Here is a 24623-nt window from a genome sequence, read left to right on the forward strand (position 1 = left end):
GCAGTAATGACGATAACATTTGGGAATCTGGAAAGGACTTTCTAAACTGAAGGACCTATGTGTGATTGCCTTATTTTATTGCCCTTGTTTTTATTAGGTCTCTAGCACTTGACATTTTGTTTTTCTTCATACAGTTCACCTTGTTGGTCTAGTCTATACAGAAACAAGAGAGCCTACCCTGCAAGCTAAAGAGCTAAGATTTTCTGAAATGCTTTAGGAAATGTTATGGACTACACAACTCCCCTGTGTTATTGATGTCAGGAAATCAAGCAGAGTGCAGATATATATCAATCAATAACTTTAGATAGGAAACGAAATCAGTGGAGAAGTATGAGGAGCTTAAAGAGAACCCTGGGGCTTTAGGAAGAAAAATCAGGAGCTTAGAGAATAAAAGTGATACTTGGGAATAGAATATGAGAGCCCATGAATAAACACTGTGGCCGGTAGATGCTGATCAGAACTAAGGTAGAGATGCCAAAGCCAGTTCCTGGATTTTGAAAGAGTATTGTGCTAGGTTCTTAAATGTTACCATGATTTTTCTTTTTATCAATGGCTTTCAAATAATAGCATATTATTCTGGGGAATTACACTGAATTTGTAAAATTATTTTCCTTTTTGCTAATGGTTCAGAAGGAGTCTTCACATCTATAGCATACTAACTGTTTTCTGTAAGCATTCCATGATCATTGAAAACTGTCCACTAAAATGTTTAAAAAGCCAAAGCGATTAGTTCTCATAGACATTATTTTTTAAATTTATTTGCATATGTAAAACATATACAAAAATCCCCTTTCTTATCTCTGAATCTATGTCGTGTCCTAGAGTATATCTAACAGCTTTAAAATATTTTTTTCTCCCAGCTATCCTGATATTTCTGGATTTAGGTTGAATAGGGACGTGTATAGGCAAAATCTGCTAGGAAATGAGGCCAGCAGGGGGTCTTCCCTGGCAATCATTGTCTGGTTCCTATTTATAGTGGCATAAAGTGGGAAATTAGTTAAATTGTCAAGTGACTTGATTTGTCATGAGTGTAGAAAAGGCTGCCTTAGAGCCTAGAGAACATTAGGTTTAGGTGTGGACTGCATTTGCTCTAAAGAATTGAATGGCAGAGGACTTGGGGTGTTTTTATGTTAGTCTGCTTAAACATGATTAGTGGTTTCCAGAGGGCAAGGGCAACTTTTACTGAACTCTGTTCAGGATCTACAATAGCTGGGAAGCGTTGGCAGAAAGTAGGGGTCATTGTCATGGTACTACTGTGGATTCACCTGCTGGTGGTAGCTTGCCATTCATGAAGGATGCTTAGCCTCTGTCATGTCATCTGATGTGTGCCTGCCCTGTAGTTAGTGTAGTGTGAAAAAGAGGAAGATTTCTGGGAGTGTTAGAGATGAATTCCTTGATCTCTTTGGCTTCTTGGTAATCCACTGTGATGTACGCAGCCTCCCATGTTCTACACTGTGAAATCCCTATATTATTGAATAGAAGAGAGAATGTGCACATGAGGGGGCAAGGAGAGGAGGAGGGTTACCAAGTTTGGTTCAAGAACATTGGTTGGTGGAATGAAACAAGCTGTGTTGTTACAAAGTCTGTCCTTCAGACTGCCTCAGAACCAGAACAAGACAAGTGAGCGCCAGACAAGAGTAGAGGTTCCTAGGGAGTGCGTGCATTGTTAGGTGTGTTTATTCAGATGCCAGTGATGCTGTACACATTTCCAAGACCTCATTGTTTAACCACCATAGTCCCCAGAAAGCTGCCCAGAAAGTATGTTCTGCTGCAGCCTTAGTCTCCTGGCTCTACATGGAGACTCATGCTGACAGCAATATTCACGAGTGTTAAGGAGGCTTGGTGTTGAGCCTGTTTCCATAACCATCTGATTAAATCAAGTGCCCATAATGGGACTTGAATAACTGCTTAACATTGATATTTAAACAGAAAGTTTGAGGAAAAACAAGTCTCTCATTGTAAATATATTCTTCAAATTAAAAAAAAAAAAAGATCAAAGCCATGAATGTAAAAGAGGCCCCTTGAATTGCTGCAGCTATCTGAACTGCAGCTCTACAGTTTTTAGGTTAGTTAAAACTCATCAACTCACTCTCTGTTAGTGTCACTTGTTTCAGATCTGCAATTCCAGAAGTACAGCAGAAAGTGCTATCTGACTGAGATGCAGTATTATGCTTTTTTTGAAGCTTTCCATATTTTTTCCAGCAAAGTTTTATCGAAGATACCAAAATGCATATTTTCAGGATTTCTTCTTATCCTTTATCATCTAAACAAAATCATTAGGTCCCAAAACCATGATGATATTCTAAATCAAACAGTATTGCATGTTAATAAAATGTTTCCTTTTGTTTCTTGCTTGTAAAATTTCATGAGTTTTTTAAATTGCTATAAAACTCCTGAGAGACTGTTGTAGTTTAATGATTGTCGTGTGAGTGGCTCCACTTTCAAATTAGATGTTTTGGATTATTTGGGCCTTGATGGAAGGACTCACTACCAGGAAGAGTTACCATAATTAGTAGTTGTTTTCTTTCTTTTTTTTTTTTTTTTTTAAAAAGGTAGTTCTGTTTGCTAGTGGACCAACTATTAGTTTTCAGAAGATTTGGTTTGGGGTTTTGTTTTAATTACAGTCTATATAATTAGTTCTCAGCATGTTAAGGTAAAAGACAATTGCACCAGCAAGCTCCCAATTTCTTCATCTCATTAGGTTTTTAACACGATTATTAGTATCATAATCAGCTATGATGTTTTTTGTTGCAGGTTTTCACATTCTCTGATTTGCAGGGTGTCTTGATTGGCTAATTTGGGCAAATTATTTTGATTGTCTTGATGATGGTTGGCTGATTAGAACACAGCAGGGGTATAATTTCTTCCTGAGAAATGTTGCATTCTTTTGTTTTTTGATACCAGAACACTAAAAGGGTTTTTCTTTGTGTATATTCAATTATGATATTTGCCCATAACACTAGTAGAATGCCTGGAAAGCAATTACATTAGTGATGGAATAAGCATGAATACTGTTAGTGGAAAAATTGGCACTATGAGGATATATTGGGATGAAGGAATTTACTAAACCGGAGGATCAGACTTGGGGATTTTTTTTCTTTTCTATATTATCTGTGATTTTTGAGTGCCAAAAGAGGTGACTTTCTATAAAAGTCTTCAGACTTCCAAGTCTCCCAAAGAATTGCTTGATAGTCCTGCTTTGTCGTTGCACAGAAGGTCCTGCCATCTCCTGTTCTAAATATTCAATACTTAAACTGAGGATTTTACTGTGGAGCTAAAAATTTCCACAGAAGTTAAAAAAAAAAGTTTGCTGATCTTCACAAGTGCAACTGGAAAAACGTTTGATTATTTTGTCTCATGATACCTTTTCTTGGCTAACCTTAATGAAATTGGCTTTTCTAATTGGTAGTTGTTGCCCCAACCCTGCCAGGAATTAGTCAATTTCTTCATTATTTGTATTTAAGGTATTTCTATTCAAACTGCTTTACATACCTTTTAGTTACTACAAATTTTCTTAATGGAAGATAAAGCATTTTTTATTACTGTTTTATTTTTAAAGGGAAATAGTTTTGATCCTACAAATGTACATAATTGAATAAATGATATAACTAAATAAATATTTTAATTAACTCCCTAATAATAATTCAGGCAGAATAGAAAATTGTGTGCTTAAAAGATTGTATTATCATGTTCCTCGACTTTTCTTTCAGAGAGTTCCTTGGAAAGATTTTGTTATCCTTCCTTTTTTGACATGTGTTACTTTTTAGGTAATGCTTTGAAAGCTATACCTCTTTAGAATAAAACCAAAATTAGATTCTATAAAGCCACGAGTGTGAAATCTACTGCCAACTCAGCTGAATGCTTTCTACTTAACCTTGAAGCCATTCCCATGTGCTTCTCTATCATTGGGTGGGAGTCAGGGGTGGGGGAAGAGGATTATTTAGAACAACACTTCATTAGTAAAAGATCAGTCCTGTTTAAAATCCACTTTTAAGTGCTTTTAAAGACCCAAGCTTGGCCAAGGGATTTCTCTGGGCTTGGTAAATGATCTCCTAGAAGTCTGTTAAATGTAGTTTTACAGTTAAAATACCAAGGAAGATGTAAAAAGGGTTATTAACTGTGCAAGCTTTAGTTAAGGTGAAGGTGATGTGGAATACCTGTGGAAAGTATTCAAGAAGATTTCAGTCAATTCAAGAGACACAAGTTTTCAGCATGAGTTTTGCTTTGTTCATTTGTTTTCTGCTTTTTTTTCTTTAAAGTCTTAATTTCTGTTTTTTGTCTTAAGAAAGAGAAATCCTCTAAATAAGGAATTTGGATTGTAACAAGAATAGAAAGGTAACGGTCTGCCCTTGAGAGGTGAAAGGGCGTGGACTCTGGAGTAAGAGAGACCCAAGCTTATTTTCTGGCTCTGTGATCCCTGGCCAGGGTTTCCTCATCTGAAAAGTGAAGGTCATGATACCTACCTCTAGAGGTTGTTGAGAGCATTGGGTGGGACAACACACAAGAATGCCTGCCACCTAGAAGATTTTCAGTCCATGTTTCTTTCATGGTTCCTAAAGCTCATTGAGGGTATGTAGGTAGCTAGTCCTGGTCTCCGCCTTGTACATGTATTTGATTATATTGCACTCTTAATGGAGAAGATGCCTAATGAAACTTCTATAGAGGCAAATAGTAATGACTTGATTCCAACACTGCCAGTAGAGCTTCCCATCCGAGAAACAGAGGTATTTGGTGTTAATAAGTTAAATTTCAGAAACTAATGAACTCTGCTAATTGAATTCATCTTTGTTAATTAATAAGGTTCTAGTAAATTGGCTGCTTTCTTGTATAATGCCCTACAAAAAAGCAGTAAGACCTAATGATTACAAGTTCACTAGTTCCACTCCATTCTTTCCTAGACATATAGTGGTAGTGACCAAAGTAGCATCTTGTACTTTTCTTTGTCTTGAAATGTTATTTAAACCCTTGAAATTATTGACTAGAGAATGCATGTGAAAAAATCATGGACTGAGGATTCTATGCTATCTGACTAGTTTACATTTTAAGAGTTTCTTAAGGAGAAACTTGGGAAATCAGTCCCGTAACTACTCTTGCAATGGCTGTAGCATAAAGGTATATTGGTTTTATTTGCCAGGTTGGCCAAGAGCAACACCCAGGAAGATTTTTTTTTTCACTTGGGAAATAAAAAAAATACAATTTTTTTTCCAGGGAGAGGGTAGATATTAAAGTTAAGTTAATAATGTGGTGATTCTCAAATTTGGAAATGGGGTCAAAGTGATGGTTACTCAGAGGATTATTCATATTTCTCAGACTAAGCTTAGTAAGGAGCATGTTTTCTAGAAAACTATATTCTAGATGCTTTGCACTGACATATTTTCCCGTCCTTTAATACAGAGAGAATTCCCTAAATTTTTCACATTCCGAGCAAGAGATAAGGTAAGGACTAATTTCTTCCTTGTCTTTTTAAATCAATCTTTCTTTTCTCTTCTCTTCTCTTCCCTTCCCTTCCCTTCCCTTCCCTTCCCTTCCCTTCCCTTCCCTTCCCTTCCCTTCCCTTCCCTTCCCTTCCCTTCCCTTCCCTTCTCCTTCCTTCCTTCCTTCCTTCCTTCCTTCCTTCCTTCCTTCCTTCCTTCCTTCCTTCCTTCCTTCCTTCCTTCCTTCCTTCCTTCCTCTCTTTTCTTACTTCTTTGTTTTCTTCCTTTCCTTCTTTTCTTCCTTCCTTTCCTTCCTTCCTTTCCTTCTTTCTTTCCTCACTCCATCCCTCCCTCCCTTCCTTCCATTTATATAATTTTTATTTTTTAAAAGCCCAAGAGTAGTTTATCTTTGCCATTCTCCTTTCTCTGATTAAACTTGTGCTTCCTTTTGCCTTACATGTGTCTTAAAAATAAAGCAGACACCCTTCTGAAAGACTTTGGTTTAGAAAACAATCAAATGTATTGAGCTACCCAAAGAAGGCAGTAACTTCAAAATCATCCCTATCCTTTTTAGAATGATCCTAATGATGTGATGTTATTAAAAGACTACTAAGTATGATTATTCTTGTCCCTACACACAGTTCATTTATACTCTACTTTTGTTTATGTACATTTGTTTTTTAATTTTAAAAGTAAAAAATTTCAGACCATGTTGGTTTCTTCCTGTTACCAGCTTATATTTTGGGCACTGTCTCTCCATTCACTCAATTGACATGTACTCTGGAAAAACAATTTAGTTTCGGCAAAACATATAGTAAATGTACTAATGCAACTTTTTAAAAAGATAAATAAATGATTATATATCTATGAATGTATAGTATGTTCCAAAGCCAAATATCTTTTTAAAAATTATATGATGTTTATTTGTTGAATATTTATTATGTCCTTTGTCCCGTGTCATAAGTGATAAGACATGAGTCCTGCCCTTAAGCATTTTAGATTAGTTGGGTAAACTCAAAACACTGGCATGTGAGGTAGATATCAACGTGAAGCAGTCTGTGTAAAAATGAATTATATAGACATTAAATGCTGTAGGAGTTCTAAGGGAATTTAGGTTTTTTGCTTCTTTGTTTTTAATACAGATCATCACCACTTGTAAAAGTATAAATGATGAAAGTTTGGGAAGTAAATAGGTACTTTAATGCCTAATCTTATTATGTAAGCTATAGCATTATCCTTGTATGCAGCTCATTTTTGTTGTTCATTAGCACATCATATGTTCTGTTTTCAAGGGTCTCTTTTATCTACACATTCTTAATACAGTTTTGTAATTCCTCTTGTGAGCTGTTTTTTCTCTGATTTTTGTGCCCAGTTTGAGGAGGATCGTATCTATCGTCACCTGGAGCCTGCTCTGGCTTTCCAGTTAGAGCTGAACCGGATGAGAAATTTTGACCTCACTGCCATTCCGTGTGCTAATCACAAGATGCACCTGTATCTCGGGGCAGCCAAAGTAGAAGTGGGCACAGAAGTGACAGACTACAGGTTCTTTGTTCGTGCAATCATCAGACATTCTGATCTGGTCACCAAGGTGGGTGCTGTACTTTAATGGGAAGTTATCCCTGATGGAAGGGACAGAGAAATAGGCATGGTTCAAAATCAGGTTTTCATTTTTTTGAATCAAGGCTCTTGTTCTCTTTCATCTTACTCTCCAATAACCGGCAGAAGTCTGAGAGTCATTTCTCTCACAAAAGTAAATATTTCATGTGATAAAGGCTTTTCCCCCCTTCTGGTTGTCCTTGGTAATGGAAGCATGATAGCTTCCTGAGAAAAGGAAAAGCATACTAACAGAAAAATCATAGGGAGAGTGGGGTGATGACAGAGGATAAGGAGAAAAGTTAGGAAAGAGGCGATCACATGGTAAACCTGTCTCGGGGTATGGGTAGTGTCTGTATATAGCAAGGCACTTCCTGGTGTGTTAGTTACTATTGCATCCCACAGCTATAACCCTTCTTCAGCTTTTCCTTTGTAAACAGATTTCCTTTCTAAATAGCTCTGTTTGGCATATGTGAAATATAATCCTATTGGAGTTATAGCTCTGGGGATAGCCAGCATTTCTACCTCTTGGAAGAGAATGATATACTAAGAGGCAGGAGAAAGGGCTGGTGGGGGCTCTTTACCTGACCCTTGCCTGCCCCTGCTGCCTGTAGTTGCTGGACTGACTCTAGGGAGAAGGGTAAACAGTTTCTTCACCAGGTACCTTATGATTCATGACATACTGCTGCATAAGTAATTATGATAGCCATTTCTTTATTGCCTCTTTTAAAAACCACTAATATTGATTTTCTTCCTGCATAGGAAGCTTCTTTTGAATATCTACAAAATGAAGGAGAGCGACTCCTTCTGGAAGCCATGGATGAGTTAGAAGTTGCTTTTAACAATACAAATGTCCGCACTGACTGTAACCACATCTTCCTCAACTTTGTGCCCACAGTCATCATGGACCCATCAAAGGTACGTTTCTCCTTAGCTTCTCTCCCAGCACTAGTAAGCACAAAAAAAGAGATTCCTTCACACTTACCTTACTTGAACTTAGAAACAGTACTCTTTTCCAATTGGTTGATCCCTTAATCTTTAAAGTTTATAGTATCCTTGTAAGATTGAGTTTCTGGGATGGTGTCAAAAATTTGATAAGGCTATTAAAAACAGACCTCAAGACTGAAGGTGGTGGTATGGTGTTAGCTTGTGGTCACTTACAAGCAGTACAAAAACGTAAAACCCTTTTCCTTTATTAGTACCTGTTTTATGATATTTGCCATGATAGTGATCCTGTTTTATTCCCTAAGATTTCTCATCTGGAATAATTCATTTTGCTGTTATTTAGCATTTTGGCTAAATTACTGTTTTAAACATTACCTACCTGGTGGCCTTAGCGAGATAATGCACCTTCTCAAAGTATCTAACCTATTTTTCTTTAGTATTTTTCTACAAGGAGAGAATTTGGCTAAGGAATTTCACATGTATTATGTATATTTTCTTCCCTGAGGCTCTATTCTAATACATTCTATATAATTTAAGGAAGGAAAACAAGATGATTTTGTACTTGACCTTTTATCCCAGGTGTAATAAAGACAGGCTGCTCTCTGTGTTCCCGCCAACTCTTTCTATCATATTATGGAATTTGGGTAGGAGAACCAGTATCTTTCTCTTTCTCAAGATCAGTCATAGCCATGGACTTTTGCTTTTTGAACTTAGTATCTAAGCTGAGAAATAGCATTCTACTTTTTTCTTCAAGATTCCAAGTTAATAATTGGTTGCTTTTGTCTCTCAGGAAAGCCAAGGACGGTAGTACTCATTAAGTCTCAAATCTCATCATCTAGTTTAAGCAAAACTTCTAAAGGCCGGGCACGGTGGCTCACGCCTGTAATCTCAGCACTTTGGGAGGCCAAGGGAGGAGGATTGCTTGAGCTAGGAGTTTGAGACCAGCCTAAGCAAGAACAAGACCCCATTTCTACAAAAAATAGAAAAATTATCTGGGCGTGGTAACATGTGCCTGTAGTACCAGCTACTTGGGAGGCTGAGGCAGGAGGATCACTGGAGCCCAGGAGTTTGAGGTTGCAGTGAGCTATGATTATGCTACTGCACTGTAGCCAGGGCAACAGAGTGAAACCCAGTCTCAAAAAAAAAAAAAAAAAAAAAATTTATCCTAAGCATTCTGGGACTCATGAAGCCGAGAAACTTAAAACATGGCCTGGACACCAAAACTGTGTAGTTTTTTAGATTTAGCTTACCTTTTTTCAATGATTTTTTGAGATTAGTCTCTCTGTTTCCACTCTAAACACCTGTATGCCCTGGCTCTGCTTTTCTAATCATTGATGGCTACCAATTTTCTGTACATAGAGATTGCTGCTTTTGTTCCCTCAAGAAAACAATGGATAAATATCTCTTGGTTAACAAACAAGTGTAAGAATAGAGTAGTTAACTCCTTGAAACCCATTCTAACTTAAAATTCTGTAGTGCAGAAATAAACTGCAAGGGTGGCACATACTACTGAAGAACCAAAAGAAAGGGGTGATATGAGATATTTTTGAGATTTTCTAAGTTGAGAAAGCATTTTAGAAAGACACTTCATTTAAGAAAGTGATAATTTCTAATAGTATGTTCTAGCTGCCTGTAGCCATAAAAGTTTTGTGTTAGCATGTCAATAATAAGAAATCACATCTAAGACCATGTAGTTAAAATAACTCTCCTAACCCTGAAAACTAAGAGCATTAAGCTGACTTGGTATAAAGCTTAGAGAAACCAGGAAACATCTGTCCCATCTCTTTAAATCGCAGGTGGACTTAGCAGTGACCAAGCTTCAGGGTTCTGTTTAGAGAGAACATTCTAGCACCACCTACAAATTGCCTTTCTTTAATTTGTGCAATTTACCAAGAGACATATATTATAAAGTTTAATAAAATTGTATGGAAAAAAGCTCATGGTGGTAATTGCTATTTTGATTTAAGGTCCTGTAAATGCAATGAAACATAGTTACCATGCATATAAATGCTACTTAGTAGCTATTTAACTAGAGATTTTATTCTTATTGGGGGCTTTCTCTTAAATCCCGTGGCTTGTAATTTTAGATGTTGCAGATCTTTGATATAGAGTATGAATATAATTGGGAAAGAGTTGCACAGATTTGGATGTTGTGAGCCAAGAAAACGACTCAAAAATGCCAGGCCAACGTGAAATTGTCCCTGACTTATTCCAAGGAAGAATATGTTTGGGAAGAAACTATGTGACCACTTTTTGTAAGGAATATAGTGTATATCCCCCAAACCATCGTTTTTTCAATCCTTCTTTCCCAAAGATGGGCAGACCTGAACGGGTTGTAGTTACAAGGTATTTAAGTTTTATTCTTGGTGATGTGTCTGTGTCAGATTGAGGAATCTGTGCGGAGCATGGTAATGCGCTATGGAAGTCGGCTGTGGAAATTACGCGTCCTCCAGGCAGAACTGAAAATCAACATTCGCCTGACACCAACTGGAAAAGCAATTCCTATCCGCCTCTTCCTGACAAACGAGTCTGGCTATTACCTGGACATCAGCCTGTACAAGGAAGTGACTGACTCCAGGACAGCACAGGTACAGTAGTCAAGCAGGCTCCTCAGAGTTTTGATTTGGTCCTACAGATAAGCCACTTGTCCTTGTTATGGAAGACCCAAACTCACAAATCTCATTGGTTCACCCCACGGTTATCCTCTATAAGCTTGAATGGTTATGTGAATTTGAAAAACTTCATTTGCCTTTTATGATGTGTCTATGTTCTCAGTCATGAATGTCATAAAACATTCAACATTTTGTCCCATATTGGTGAGCACTAACAGATGCCAAGTGAACCTGACTCCAGAGCTAATTCTGCAGTTTAGGGCTCTTTTATTAGAGAACTATTGGACTACTTCAGCAATTGAGTCTCTGCTCTGATTTTTCCTTCCTGTTTTCAGCATAGTTAAACCCCTTATTGGCAAGTGAGGAAAGGAGAATTGTTGGCATATGTCACTAATTTCTGTGTTAAAGAAGGAAAATTTCAACATAGTGTAGTAGCATGAGCACTATCAAGCAGTGACTTTATCATATTTATCTATTAATGTTATTCTGTTTATACACATTCTCTTTCCTTCAAAGAGTTCATTCAGGGTATCATATATTTAAGAGCAAATTGGCAAACTTTAACCCATTTTCATGTAGAAAAATTGAGAATGTGAAAATAGAAAGTGACTCAGTAGACTCATTCTGTGATAACAGAGAATTTCCTTTTAATCTGTTTTACCACCTTAGTTTCCAAATATTTGGATCATTTGCTATGATACTGGATTTGGGTTGGTTCACTATTGCTCACATATTTTAAGAATTAGAGTATTATTTTAGGGCTTTGGCCTGGACTCGAGAAGTGCATTCCTTCTGATTAAAGGATGAACATGCTCCAGTATACATAAACAAGGGTTTCGGTCTGTTCTGTACATTGGGCACCAGGAAGAGATTATGTGTCTCTTGTTTTTATCTCTGTCCTTTTAAATCCAGGAGTAGAGGTAGGAAAAGATATTTTTTTGCTGGTCTTTTGAAGATGAATTTTAAAAATCTCAGTTTGGGCCAGGTGCAGTAGCTCACACCTGTAATCCTAGCACTCTGGAAGGCCAAGGGGGGAGAATCACTTGAGCTCAGGAGTTTGAGACCAGCCTGAGCAAGAGCAAGACCCCGTCTCTACCAAAAACAGAAAAAATTAGCCGGGAGTGTTGGTACGCACCTGTAGTCTCAGCTACTCAAGAGACTGAGGCAGGAGAATCACTTGAGCCCAGGAGTTGGAGGTTGCAGTGAGCTATGATGACGCCACTGCACTCTACCCAGGGTGACAGAGCAAGGCTCTGTCTCAAAAAAAAAAAAAAAAAAAAGTCTCGGTTTGGATAGTTGTCAGAATGACCTTTCATTTTGTGCTTTGATTCCCAGTTAGATGGCTAGAGAAATCTATCCTGTGAGAACTGAGCAGTAAAACAAAGAGTGAGTAAGAAAGAGTACGAGTGGTGAGCAAGAGAAAGCGTATTCAATAATTTTTGCTGCATTTGATGTTTTTCAGGACAACCTTAAAGACATTTTCAGTCAAAGCTTTCTATGAGCAAGGATGTTTTTAATTAACTTCTACAATGGCTTCAAGGCAGGTCTATTCTTGTGAAAAATAAGATGGCCACTTGAGATTTTAATGTTTTTGATAAATATGTTTGTTCTTCATAACTACTTTCCCTTTTTTCCTTTCTTTTATTAGAAAGCTCTGCAATTTCCCTCATGCTGGCTAGTGGTGACACAGGAGCATGAAAAGTGCAGATGCCTTCAGTTAGGGTTTGGTGCTACTGTGCTTGGTACAGAATAAGCACTTGATAAGTATCTGAAAGAATGAATGAGCCACCTTCAGCCTAAGGGGGGAACCCCTTTTGCAAAGGGTCCTGCATAGTTAAGGAACTCTGAAGGAAGAAGGCTCCTTAGGTTCAAGAGCCAGTGCCACATGGGAAATAACTCGTGGGCATGGCTGGCAGTGGGAATTGATGGAAGGAGCAGCCTCCAGCCCAGTTACGCTGCTCCTCATGCCTACTCGGTGCCAGTGCCAAATTGTCTTTCCCTTTCTTTAGCGATTCACTGTATGAATTTAAAATAATACAGAACCATGTCTATCATTCATTCATTTTTTTCTTTAATTCAATATTTATTGACACTTATAGTGTGTCAGACACTATGGATACAAAGATCAACAGTGATGTCTACTCAAGGAATTTACATGTCAATGGAAGAAGACATGAATGATTTGTTTCTCTGTGGTGTGGTAAATGTTGTAGGTGTATGGGTTCTAAGGGAACAGATCATGTGGGTCAGAAATTGGTTTCTAAGAGAAGCCCTTTTATGATGGCTTCTGGTGAAAGGTGTGCCATATATAATGTGTACATGTTTTCATGAACTTGTAAAACATACAAGTGACTTGATTTCCAGTGTGTAGCATAACAGAGAAATAGCATTTTAAAATCACTTTTATTGAGGTATAATTTACATGTCTTAAAATGGACTAATTTTTTTTGTACAGTTCATTTCATTCAGACAATTGTATACACCCATGTAACTACCATCACAATCATGGTAGAGAACATCTCATTACCCGTACTCTCATTCCCCTTTGCAGTCAAAGGTAGAGACACCAACCCCAGCTGTAGGCAACCACTGATCTGCTTGCTTGCTTCCTTGCTTTTTTTTTTTTTTATTACCTGTGCTGGTTTTCTGCACACTGATCTGCTTTCTGTCACTATAGATTAGTTTTTCCTGTCCTAGAATTTCCTTTGAATGAAACAGACAATGTGTACTATTTTATGTCTGGCTTTTTTGCTCAGCATAATGCTTTTAAGGTTCATCCATGTTGCATAGATTATGGGTATGTTCCTTTTCATTGCTGAGTAGTATTCCATTTTATGGATTTACTGACATTTTTATATTCATGCATCTGTTGATGGACATTTCAGATTATTTCCCAGTTTGGACTATTAGGGATAAAGCTGCTATGAACATTCATTTATAGATCTTTGTGTAGCTATGTTTTCATTTCTCTTGGGTAAATACTAAGAGTATACTGGGTTATAATACATGAATATGTAACTTTATAACAAATGGACAAACTGTTTGCCAAAGTGGTTGTACCATTTTAAATTTCCACCAGCAGCATATGTAATCTAGATGGCTTTCTCTGACCCCTTCCTCAGTGCATAGTTATGTTACTCAACTATGACCAGCCTATCTTCATCCCAGAGCTTGGCAAAACTGAGTCTCACACTCTATACCCACAGGCCTTATCTTGGGTAATAGACAAGAAATGTAGTTCTAAGAACCTACTGTTTTTACCCATTTTTCTTATTTTGATTTGGCTTACCTCTTCTGAGTTAGTTTTTTTCATACCGTACCCTTGCCTTACTTAACACTTTGAATCTCTTAAAACATTCTGTTTCTATTTTCACATTCTTAAGATATTACTAATTCTACCTCCCATGTGGTGACTTTTCCCATTGGCTTTGAGGAAGAGGACTGGGATCTCTAGTCTGTGGGCCTTTAAGCAGCCTGAGACAAGTTTTGCCCTAAACAGGATCTGATTGACAAATCAGCAGAACATTCTTATTCCTCTGAGCTAAAGGGCTAAGGATTTACTTAGCTGAACGGTACCCAGGGTTTAGGAAAGTGCTTGATTCTATTCCTGTGCCTATATTTCAGGTCCACAAATCTATTCATGAATGGTAGACTTGTACTTATTTTTTAGGTCTGAATACACATTTGGGTATACACATCCCCTTACATCCCAATCTCCATTTGTATTCTCTGTGCTGGGAATCTATATTTTATGTATTCACACATAAAGTGCCTAGTTTAGTGTTATACAACCTCTGGGCACTCAATAAATATTAATTGAATTGAAATAATGGCATCCCTTATAAATATTCATAAGCAAATAAAACTATCTAAATATATGGAGTATGAAGTACTCTTCTAGAAATATTTGAGTTAAAATGATTAAAAACTGGTGTAGTGATTTCATTATGTGACATTATAGGTATTGCAGGAGCTATTCACTAGTTGTAGACAGTATCCTGGGGGGAAATAAATATATATACATATATATTTTTAATATATATAATTTAATAAAATGTAGCTATTTTACTATAAGCTATGTCTTATAAGCTAACAAGAATTAAATATCTAGATGGATGGATGAAATCCACTTCTGGCAGAAATCTTTGAAGTCTTTGTGTGACTAATAATGTTTATGAAGCACCTTCTAATCAAGTGGACTAAAGCACAGATAAGACACTAGAGGCTTGATGTGTCTTCTACCACTGCAGAAAGAAAAGAATTATCTTTTTAAATTTTATTTATTTAGTTTTTTGAGACAAGGTCTCACTTTGTTGCCTGGGCTAGAGTGCAGTTGCATCATAATAGCTCCCTGCAATGTCAAACTCCTGGGCTCAAGCAATCCTCCTACCTCAGCCTTCCTTAGTAGCTGGAACTACAAGTGCAAGCCCCATACGTGGCTGAGAATGTATCTTTAGTGTATAGGTGTTCCTCAACTTAAATACTAGGACTGCTCCAGACTGCTTAGTTGATACACTTCATTTTTAAGTGTATGGGATTCAAGTCACTTTAGAAGGCAAGCCTTGTCAGACTGTTTCTGAGATGTGAAATTTATACTGTGTTTTTTTGTTGATTTCAACTAATTCAAAAGTGAGAGCAGCTTATGGTGTACAGCTGGTTACATACCATCTTTCGGGGTTAACCTGTAAGGTGGTGAGAGCACAAAGTACCCAATGTTAAGAGGCATGTCTATGCTAGCTACTCAACCCACCAAAAATGTTTTTCAAGAGATGATGTTTATTTAAAAAAAAAAAAAGCCCCTCTAGACATCTGCCTGATTTTTTTCTCTGTCTCTTGACTCTTTATGCCATTCTTTTTTTCTTTTTTCTTTTTGTAGATCATGTTTCAGGCATATGGAGACAAACAGGGACCACTGCATGGAATGTTAATCAATACTCCATATGTGACCAAAGACCTGCTTCAATCAAAGAGGTTCCAGGCACAGTCCTTAGGGACAACATACATATATGATATCCCAGAGATGTTTCGGCAGGTAAAGTGGCTAACTAGGGGGCTCTGACATGTTCCAAGGAGGCAAGGTTTCCTGAATTTCCATCAGATGAAGAATTGACTGGAAGGCAGAGAGCAGGAAATATCTTGATAATATTTGCATTTCTATTTCATTTGAGGATTTTTGACTGCCAAGTCAGATAGTATGGTTGTTTATGAATTAATAGGAAGAATGGTGAGAATAGAAGTCTCTATTGAGTAGAAGAAAGTAAACTAAGACCATGTGCCTACGATGGTATTAATAGTTAACAATGACCTGTATGAGGAATTACATATATATTTCTAAGTCTGTATTCAAATTGTGGATATTAAAAAAGAGGTATGAAACTAGTTCTCATTTTCCTAGTTTTTAGGATAACCCAGGTCCCTCGTTGATAGCCTAGGTTAATATGATGAGAATCAATATAGATAGCATAGACAAATGGATCTAGAGTTCATGGCACACAGTTTAAAGTATACGTTCTTTTGTGTGAGATTTATTATAGCTGAATAAAAACTAGTGTGAGAAAATATGACATTATGAATCTTAGCCTCTATATGAAAATAAATTCCTTCGATCTGTATGGTGAATCATCTCTATGCTGCAGATTTTTCTTCTATCAATAGAAGGCAAAAAAGTATATCACCAGCAGAAAATGCAACCGATAAAGAATAAAGTATCAAAAGAATATGAAATTTTTCCTTGAAAAAAAAATCTATGAATATAGAATTTTTCCAAGTCTCCTAGTCAATACTACCAGTATTACCACATTTGAATTTTAATAAAGTTATATATGTGGCTTTGTTAAGTAGTCTGTAATTCCTGTGTTACTCACAAATATAAGAGATTACCTTTATGTAACCATTTGTTTACAAATTCTATCACCTGAAACATAGCTACCTTCACTTAGTATTTACCTTTTATAGCATCGTTAGCCTAAAAGCTGAGTTTGGTTCTCCTTCCCAATGCCTGTTCGATAAATATAAATGACATTCTAAATAATTCCTCTTATATAGTAGACATTGACGCTGTGATTAGGATATATATGAATGTGTGAGTCATTTGGGCTTTAAATGTTGCTTTTAGGCAAGCAAAGAAAGAACTGAACTAGTTCCTGCTTCATGAAGGACTTGTTTTATTTATAGGAAGTTGGAAATGGAAATCATAATGTTTTTACAATGAATAGGTGTGTCTGTCTATTTTCTCAAATTTGAGCAGAGTTGATTTGCACATTTGCAAACAGTCATATACATTTAGTTAGCTGATTCCTATGTATGGGCCTGTAGCTATGAAAAATATTAGAAAGAAGATTCTTCCCCTGAACTTCTAGTAAAAACTTTATTCTTGCCTTCTGGGATTTTCTTTTTATTAACTGAGTGTCATGTCACTTTCCTGAATATTCTTCTATTGCCAAATTTGTTTAGGATTTTTTTTTCCTTTTTGTAAAAAGGATTTGATGCTGTTTTAGTGTTTTAATTTTAATATTCCTGGGATAGTGTTAGGTCTTTTATGTGTGTTAATGCTCTAGTGCTGATTCAGAGTCACTCAATAGTTTGACTCTGTTGGAAAAATGCCTGACTTTTGGCATGTAAAAAATAATTACAAATTTATTTTAACTGAGAATGGGAGCTGGAGAATTTGGTCTACTGCTTAGATTCTCTGCAGAACACTGGGAAAAGAAAGCAAAATCAGATTGACTAAACCATAATGATTATTTTTGTCTATATTGAAATGTTAATTGTCACTGAGTAATCAACCTTCTGTCTTCTACTAGTCCCTGATCAAACTCTGGGAGTCCATGTCCACTCAAGCATTCCTTCCATCACCTCCTCTGCCATCTGACATACTGACATATACTGAGCTAGTATTGGATGATCAAGGTCAGCTGGTACACATGAACAGGCTTCCAGGAGGAAATGAGGTAAGTAATTAAGACTCATCTCCGTTTCTTATTTCTGTGTCCACTAGTAACCGGCGTTCTATGGGGGTAGCCATTAAATAAGTACTGATTAAGACTGAAGTGGCATAGGCAGAATACTAGTCTTATTGGTAGAGTTCTTTAGAAAGAGAATATTGACTGGATATCAAGGAATTATTGTTGATTTTTTAAGGTGTGATATGGTATTATGATTTTGCTTTTTAAAAAAGAGTATTGTTTTCTGTAATACACACATACTAAAATATTTACAGATGCAATGATTTGCTTCAAAATAAAAAGGGGTAAAGGTGGGAGTACAGATGAAACAAGATTGGTCATGAGTTGATAATTGAAGCTAGGTGATAGCTACATGAAAATAGATTACTTTCTCTAATTTTGTATATGTGAAATGTTGAGATTTTCTATAATAAAAACATGTAAAGTATTGTTTTACCTAATGTTTTTACTTATTTGGATACTTACTTGCATACTAATATGCATTTTTTTTAAAGTATCTTTTCCATGCTCAGCTCATTTGATCTGCTACTATTGTGAGCATGATAAATGTGTTTTTTCATGAAGGGGCTCAATCAGAACCAGGGGTTTAAACATAAAAGAAAGTAACAGAGAACCCATTTTTTGGTAATTATCCAAGAAGGTATTTTCTAGAATTGGTATCCCTTCTCACATAGTAACCTATTAATAATGATATAAACTCATATTCTGCCCTATACTTTTTTTTTTAAGATACAGTCTCGCCCTGTCACCCTGGCTAGAGTGCAGTGGTGTCATCATAGCTCACTGCAGCCTCAGACTCCTGGGTTCAAGCAATCCTCTTGCCTCAGCCTCGGAGTACCTGAGACTACAGACACGTACCACCATGCCCAGCTAATTTGTCTATTTTTAATAGAGATGGTATCTCACTCTTCCTCTGGAACTCAGGTCTGGAACTCCTGAGCTCAAGCACTCCTCCTGCCTCAGCCTCCCAGAGTGCTAGGATTATAGGCTTCAGCCACCAACCCCAGCCTCTGCCCTATTTATACCCACCTCCATGCACTGAGCTTCTTCCTGATTTTAACTGTTTCTAATATATAGTTATAAAAGTGATAGCAAAGTAACAAACCTAAAAAGAGATGTTTTTATTTCAACCTTAGATATAATCCCTAGATAAATCTCATTCCATAGAAGGTGTGATTTGTGTTTTCTTTTTTTTTTTTTTTTTTTGAGACAGAGTCTTTCTCTGTAGCCCAGGCTGGAATGCATTGGTGTCATCATAGCTCACAGCAACCTCAAACTCCAGGGCTCACGTGATTCTCCTGCCTCAGCCTCCTGAGTAGCTAGGACTACAGCTGTGCACTACCACACCCAACTAATTTTTCTATTTTTTGTAGAGATGGGGTCTCGCTCTCAGGGTGGTTTCAAACTCCTGGCCTCAAGCGATCTTCCCACCTTGCCTCCCAGAATGCTAGGATTACAGGTGTGAGCCACCTCACCCGGCCAGGAGTGATCTTTACCTGGGTGTTCACCATAAACAGGCTGGGTAGACCTTTGGAGACAACATGTAGTTTATTCCCATTTTATTTAATATCTTTTTCAAAAAATTTTACTATATGTACAAGGTGTGAGTATGGCTGTTTCAGTAATATACCAATGGATGCCAAGAGTAGATGATTTGTTATTAAGATGGATGCAAGCATTGGACTAGATGGAGAGTATCAGACTTGTAGGAGTTCTAATCTAGCACCTCAACAAATATCAAAGGCAAGAGGATAGGAAGGAAGGATGCATAGAATTTTGAGAAGAATAGATATAAACTTGTCAATACACAAAGTTGAAGCAGAGATTTTTACTGCTGTGTGTAGCATCTGTTTAGTGAGCCCCTCAACAGCAAAAAAAAGCTTCATTGTGCTAGACTTAAATTCTGATTCATTGAACAGTGTAGTCTTCAGGAATGGAAGGCACCCTTGTGAACATGGGGCTGAGAGTAAAATGGTTTTAACTTAATGTAATTAAAACACAAAATGAGATTTTTGGCCACGTGAAAGCTAGCTGCAGTGCTGTGTGAAACCTCTTGCCATGATCTTTCTCTCCTGCTTTCTTTCTGCTCTCATTCTGTTTGAGCGAATGGAGACTGGGGGAATAGTGAAGTCCCAGAGGGACAGAGCTCTGTTCTTGCTGAAATTACAAGCACAGAGCTGCCTGGGCATGAACATGTAGTGTTTACTCTGCCAGTATGAATACAAATAGTCTTATTATAGGGGACTCTGTACCCAAAGACCACACACACACACACATACACACACACACAAGAATTTTAAAAAATTAAAGGTTTTTTTTAACCCTTGTAAGACCTAACAAACCTTAGTGGAAAGGGATGTGTTAAGCAGCAGCGTAGGACTATAGCTATGAGTAGTAGATCTAGTATAGGGACCACATGTTTTCCTTTGCCCAGTACTTTAATAGTTTTAAAAACAGAAAGCTAATAGTATTTGTTTAAGAATTTTTTGACTTTTTGCTAGTTCTCACTTTGTTCTTGTTCTACACCTTTCCCTCCTTAGTTGCCTATTTTCTTTGTTCTCTTTTTCTTTTCTTCAAATGATTGACTAGGATTGAGGCTGAGTGTTAGCTTGCTATTTCTGAGCCCTTGAGCTCAGGAGGAACGAGAGTGATGTTCTTTTGTGAGCAGTTAGTGACTAATGCTCAGGATGGCTGGTAAAGTCAGTCAGTGGCCTTAGCGAGATTATAGGGCACTGCACGACAGGAATGAGGTTGCAGTATTAGTATCAAACTCTGCTACCAATAGCTTGAACATACAATGGAGCATGTCCACTAAAAGACTGACCAATCTAAGGATGGAGTTTCAGCAGTCAGAACTCTGAGGGACAGCTGTGGCCTAAGTGATGACGAGGTGTCAGTACGACGTATGTCCTCATGCTGAGCCCAGTTTTATCAGGGCAAGTTGACTTTCAGCTATTGCAGTTTAATTTTCTTTGGCCAAAGAGCAAGTTTGTCATGAGCCTGGCACTCTACATATTACCCCAAGAATGATGTGAAGGGAATGAAAAGAGTTCATGCTGATGAGATTTGGAGCAAATCTGTCCTGTCCCAAAGAGAATGGGCATCTGAACAGAGCCTTGAGCAATAGTTTTATTAAAAAAGGAATAAAAAATTGACCTGTTAATGTTCTGAGAGCCAGGGCTCAATGTAAATGCATTGATGCTACATAGACATTAAATCATCATAATGTGGTATTCTCCAAAAGTGACGGCTCTACCAGGTCATCATTGTAGGTAGTATTGCATTACCATGAAGGATTAGAGTTTCTGGGTTTGAAAGCTTAGCACATGGGTATAAGGAATAAGGGTAAAACAAGAGATTCCTGCAGAATTTTCCCATGAATTGAGATGCTTTTCTCCTTGATCAAAGGCAGAAAACCTGCACTTATCAGACCACTGGCTATATGGGTAGCCAGTCCTTCTTCCCTATTTCTTTTCCAGGATAGCAAATAGGTAAAATGGTGATAGGACCAGGACTTGGACCTATTCAGTTCCGTTTAGTTTTAGGTAACTTGTTTGCCATTTGAGGAAGAATATTGGCTGTTTCAGCAGAGATGTGACCTGCATTTTGAACATTTGTGCCTGTGTTAAAAGCAGGAGAAAGAGAGCTTTTCTGATGCAGTGTTAGCTACTTTCTCCTTTCTATTTTCCTAGTTGTCCCTTTCCCATAAAGAAAGATGTTACTAAAGGAATGCCAACTAATGCATGATGAAAGATAGGAGGACACATTTTTCTCATTGTCAGATTTGAATGGCATTGCATTTAGTATGTATTTAGAGTAGGAATAAAAAAGATATAGGACAAATCTGTGAACTATGTTACCTGTAAATAGCTCCAAAGATGAGTTGTCCAGGATTTTTCTTAATAGTTTCAAGTAAAGATGAAAATTGAGGAAAATGTGATTGCAACATAGACTAAACTGATTTCATTTCTAGCTGCCGTGAAGCTACAGTGATGGGCACTGTATGTAAATACACAGCTAGATGAATGTTTGCTGTTGAGCCAGATACAGAAGAAATGCAGCTATCCAACAGTTCTACTTTACCACTTCTCGATTTTGGAGGAATTGTTTTCATTTTCCTGCCAGTTTGCTAACCTGTTTTGATCATTTCGTGGACGCTGTAATTGCAGGTGGGAACATTTTGAGTAACAGTTCGCAATCCAGTACAGCTGCTTTTCGCACTAAATCCCATTATTAAAAAGCTCAAGCTAAGATCAAGCCAAGGGCTGTAACGGACTTGACAGAGAACAACTTAACTTTGCCTGATAGGACAAAGAAAACGCTAGCCTTCTTGAGACTATGTTCTTTTTTGTTTTGTTTTGTTTTTGAGACAGGGTCTCACTCTATTGCCCAGGCTAGAGTGCAGTGAGTGGCACAATCATAGCTCACTGCAACCTCGAATACCTGGGCTTAAGTGAGCCTTCTACCTCATCCTCCTGAGTAGCTGGGACTACAGGTACATGCCACCATACCTGGGTAATTTATTTTATTTTATTTTATTTTTGTAAAGACAAGGTCTTGCTATATTGCCCAGGCTGGTCTCGAACTCCTGGCCTCAAGCGAGCCTCCTGCCTTAGCTCCCAAAGTCCTGGGATTACAGGTGTGAGCCACCACGCCTGGTGAGACTATGTTCTTATTTGTTCTGAAATAAGCTATAAACATTATTTTATTTCTTTATCAGCTCTGCAAACTAGATCAAGAATCTCTAAATTGGGCAATGATGAAAGATATGATAGACAACTTTTATAGTAATGAGTGGTGGCAGAAATTAGGAGCCTGTATTCCTTACCATTTCAGAACATGGGTCTTTTAACATTCTCTCCCATCACTCCTGTCATAATGAAAAGCTGAGATGAAAAGAAGACGTATTTAGAAGCAGTTATAATAATTAGGTACAGGATGTATACCGAAGAAAGGATTGGTAATCAAAGACTGGAATTCTTGCATGGTATAAAATTTTTCTTAAAAATTTTTTGGGAGAAAAGTGTATTTCAAATTGAATGCAATTTGATCATCACCTCCACACAGACTACCACACTTAAGAATTGTGGTGGCTCCAAGGCTTCATTTTTTCAGATGAGCACTAGGTGTCAGGGTTTTTCCTTCTCAAAATCTTGGCATTCAAACAAACCTCTTGAATTGCCCTGTTCAGTGAGGTGTCCACTGGTGTCCTTCCCCTTTTACCAGTAGGTATGTTAGGCTTTACCTAGTGTTCCCACAATATATAATTACAATTTTAACTCTTTGGTTAGAGATCTATTGAACCTTACGTCATGGCTCTGTACATTTTTTTTAGGAAGAGGATGATTGAAGAGGAAATAAAGTAGTATAAGTTAAAGTTTAAAGACTAGCAGCCCTCATGATTGCTATTTTGGTTTCTGTTCCACTTTATGTTCTCAGGGGTGAAATAGGGGGGACAGGGAGGATTGGGAGTTCAGTGGGGAGTAGGAACTGCTCAGCCCTACCAATACCCATATTTAATTAGTGTTTAATTGTTGGCAGTGGGCTGACATCCAGTACCACTAAACCACAGCATCTCTATAGTTTTTTTTTTTTTACCATAAAACATTTTAAACATCCAGAAAAATACGAAGAGTGATATGACAAATACCCCTGTATCTACTGACCAGCTTAAACAAATCTTACCATTTTGACTATGCACCTCATTTAAATGTTACTATAATCCTTTGAAATCTCCAATTTCAGTATCAAAAAAAAAGACATTTAGGAGTTGGGTAGGGATAGGAAGTTGGTAAGCTAATATAAGCCTAAAAGATTAGAAGAAATTAATTAGTAGATCCATTTTGACAGTTCTTAGGCTGGACCTCTTAACCCAAAGGACCTCTTATTTTAGAAAAACCACCATAACTCTCTGTCTTAATTCACTTGGTTGACATTTCCCATATTCTCAAAGGAATTTCTTGGGTTATCCTGGACTCAAATTCTAGTGGAAATCATTATGTTCTAAAACTCTGCTTGGAGAGAGTGTGTATATGCTTGTAGAATTAGGTGGTTAGGAAAGGGTTGACCATTTCTCATGAACACAATACCCAAATATTTTTCTAGTTCAACATCAGATTTTTGCACATTGTTTTGCTCAATTTAACCTCAAAAACAGCTCCATGAATGTGAAGCTAATTTGGATGTATTTTACTGTGCATTTGTTTCTTTCTTTTGAAATTAGTTTACCTTTTCATGCTGGATATGGAAATTGAGTCAGTGTCAGCCTTTTAAATATGTGTTAGAAAAGAGGCATATTTGAATTATAGTATGCTAAAGGTGAATTCTGAAATAGATCTAAGAAAAGCAGGTCTGAAAAACAGACCATGGTCTATGTGCTGATTGTTCTACTTATTAAAAGGGACTAAAGGTCTTTGCCACTGATCTTATCCCTGAAGACGGGCAAATGAATGTAAGTGCTTTGAGATCCTCAGTAGAAAAGGGTCACATAACACTAATTATATATAAACATTCAGAATTTATGCTTGCCTTATTTTTCTTCAAGGGCTTCAGAAACCCCATTCTGAATCCTTTCAGCAAGATAGGCCTGATAGAGAAAAAAGTATTATGGAATATGTGATAAGATAGTTTTTTAAAAGATTATTGTATACTTCTTTTACTCATATTCTAAGTACGTGTATTTGGCTACATATCTTTGCCTAAAGTGATCTTCCAAACCAAAGTTGGATCCCTCATTAGAAAAATATTGAGGTTCATTTTGAAAAATAAGTCTCCCTACTATGAAATTACTGGTAATGAATTTCTGACACTGCTCTTTGGGGATGCATATGGAATTCCTTCTGAATGACTGTTATTGGTGTTGGAGATTTCTCATCAGGTTGATTAGTTTTGACTCATTCCTTTGGTAACAAACCAAGGGTCAATAAACTTGATTGAGACTAAGAGTGGTGGCACACTCCTATAATCCTAGCATTGTGGGAGGCCGAGGCGGGAGGATCGCTTGAGCCCAGGAGTTTGAAGTTGCAGTGAGCTATGATGATACCACTGTACTCTAGCCTGGGTAACAGAGTGAGACTCTGTATGTGGGGGGGAAA

General features: G+C 37.3%; 1 protein-coding gene across 2 annotated transcripts in view; it reads left to right on the plus strand.

The window, feature by feature from the left end:
- Positions 1-24623, plus strand: part of ACACA (acetyl-CoA carboxylase alpha) — a 231332-nt gene that overhangs the window by 128927 nt on the left and 77782 nt on the right. For both annotated transcript variants that reach the window (XM_045525552.1, XM_045525551.1), the window contains 6 exons: positions 5395-5436; positions 6787-7002; positions 7770-7925; positions 10337-10540; positions 15441-15596; positions 17368-17514. In XM_045525552.1, coding sequence (XP_045381508.1) covers positions 5395-5436; positions 6787-7002; positions 7770-7925; positions 10337-10540; positions 15441-15596; positions 17368-17514 — 921 coding nt within the window. The remainder of the gene's footprint in view (positions 1-5394; positions 5437-6786; positions 7003-7769; positions 7926-10336; positions 10541-15440; positions 15597-17367; positions 17515-24623) is intronic.

This window comes from Lemur catta, chromosome 15 (assembly GCF_020740605.2).
Source record: "Lemur catta isolate mLemCat1 chromosome 15, mLemCat1.pri, whole genome shotgun sequence".
In the NCBI taxonomy this organism is placed as follows: Eukaryota; Metazoa; Chordata; class Mammalia; order Primates; family Lemuridae; genus Lemur; species Lemur catta.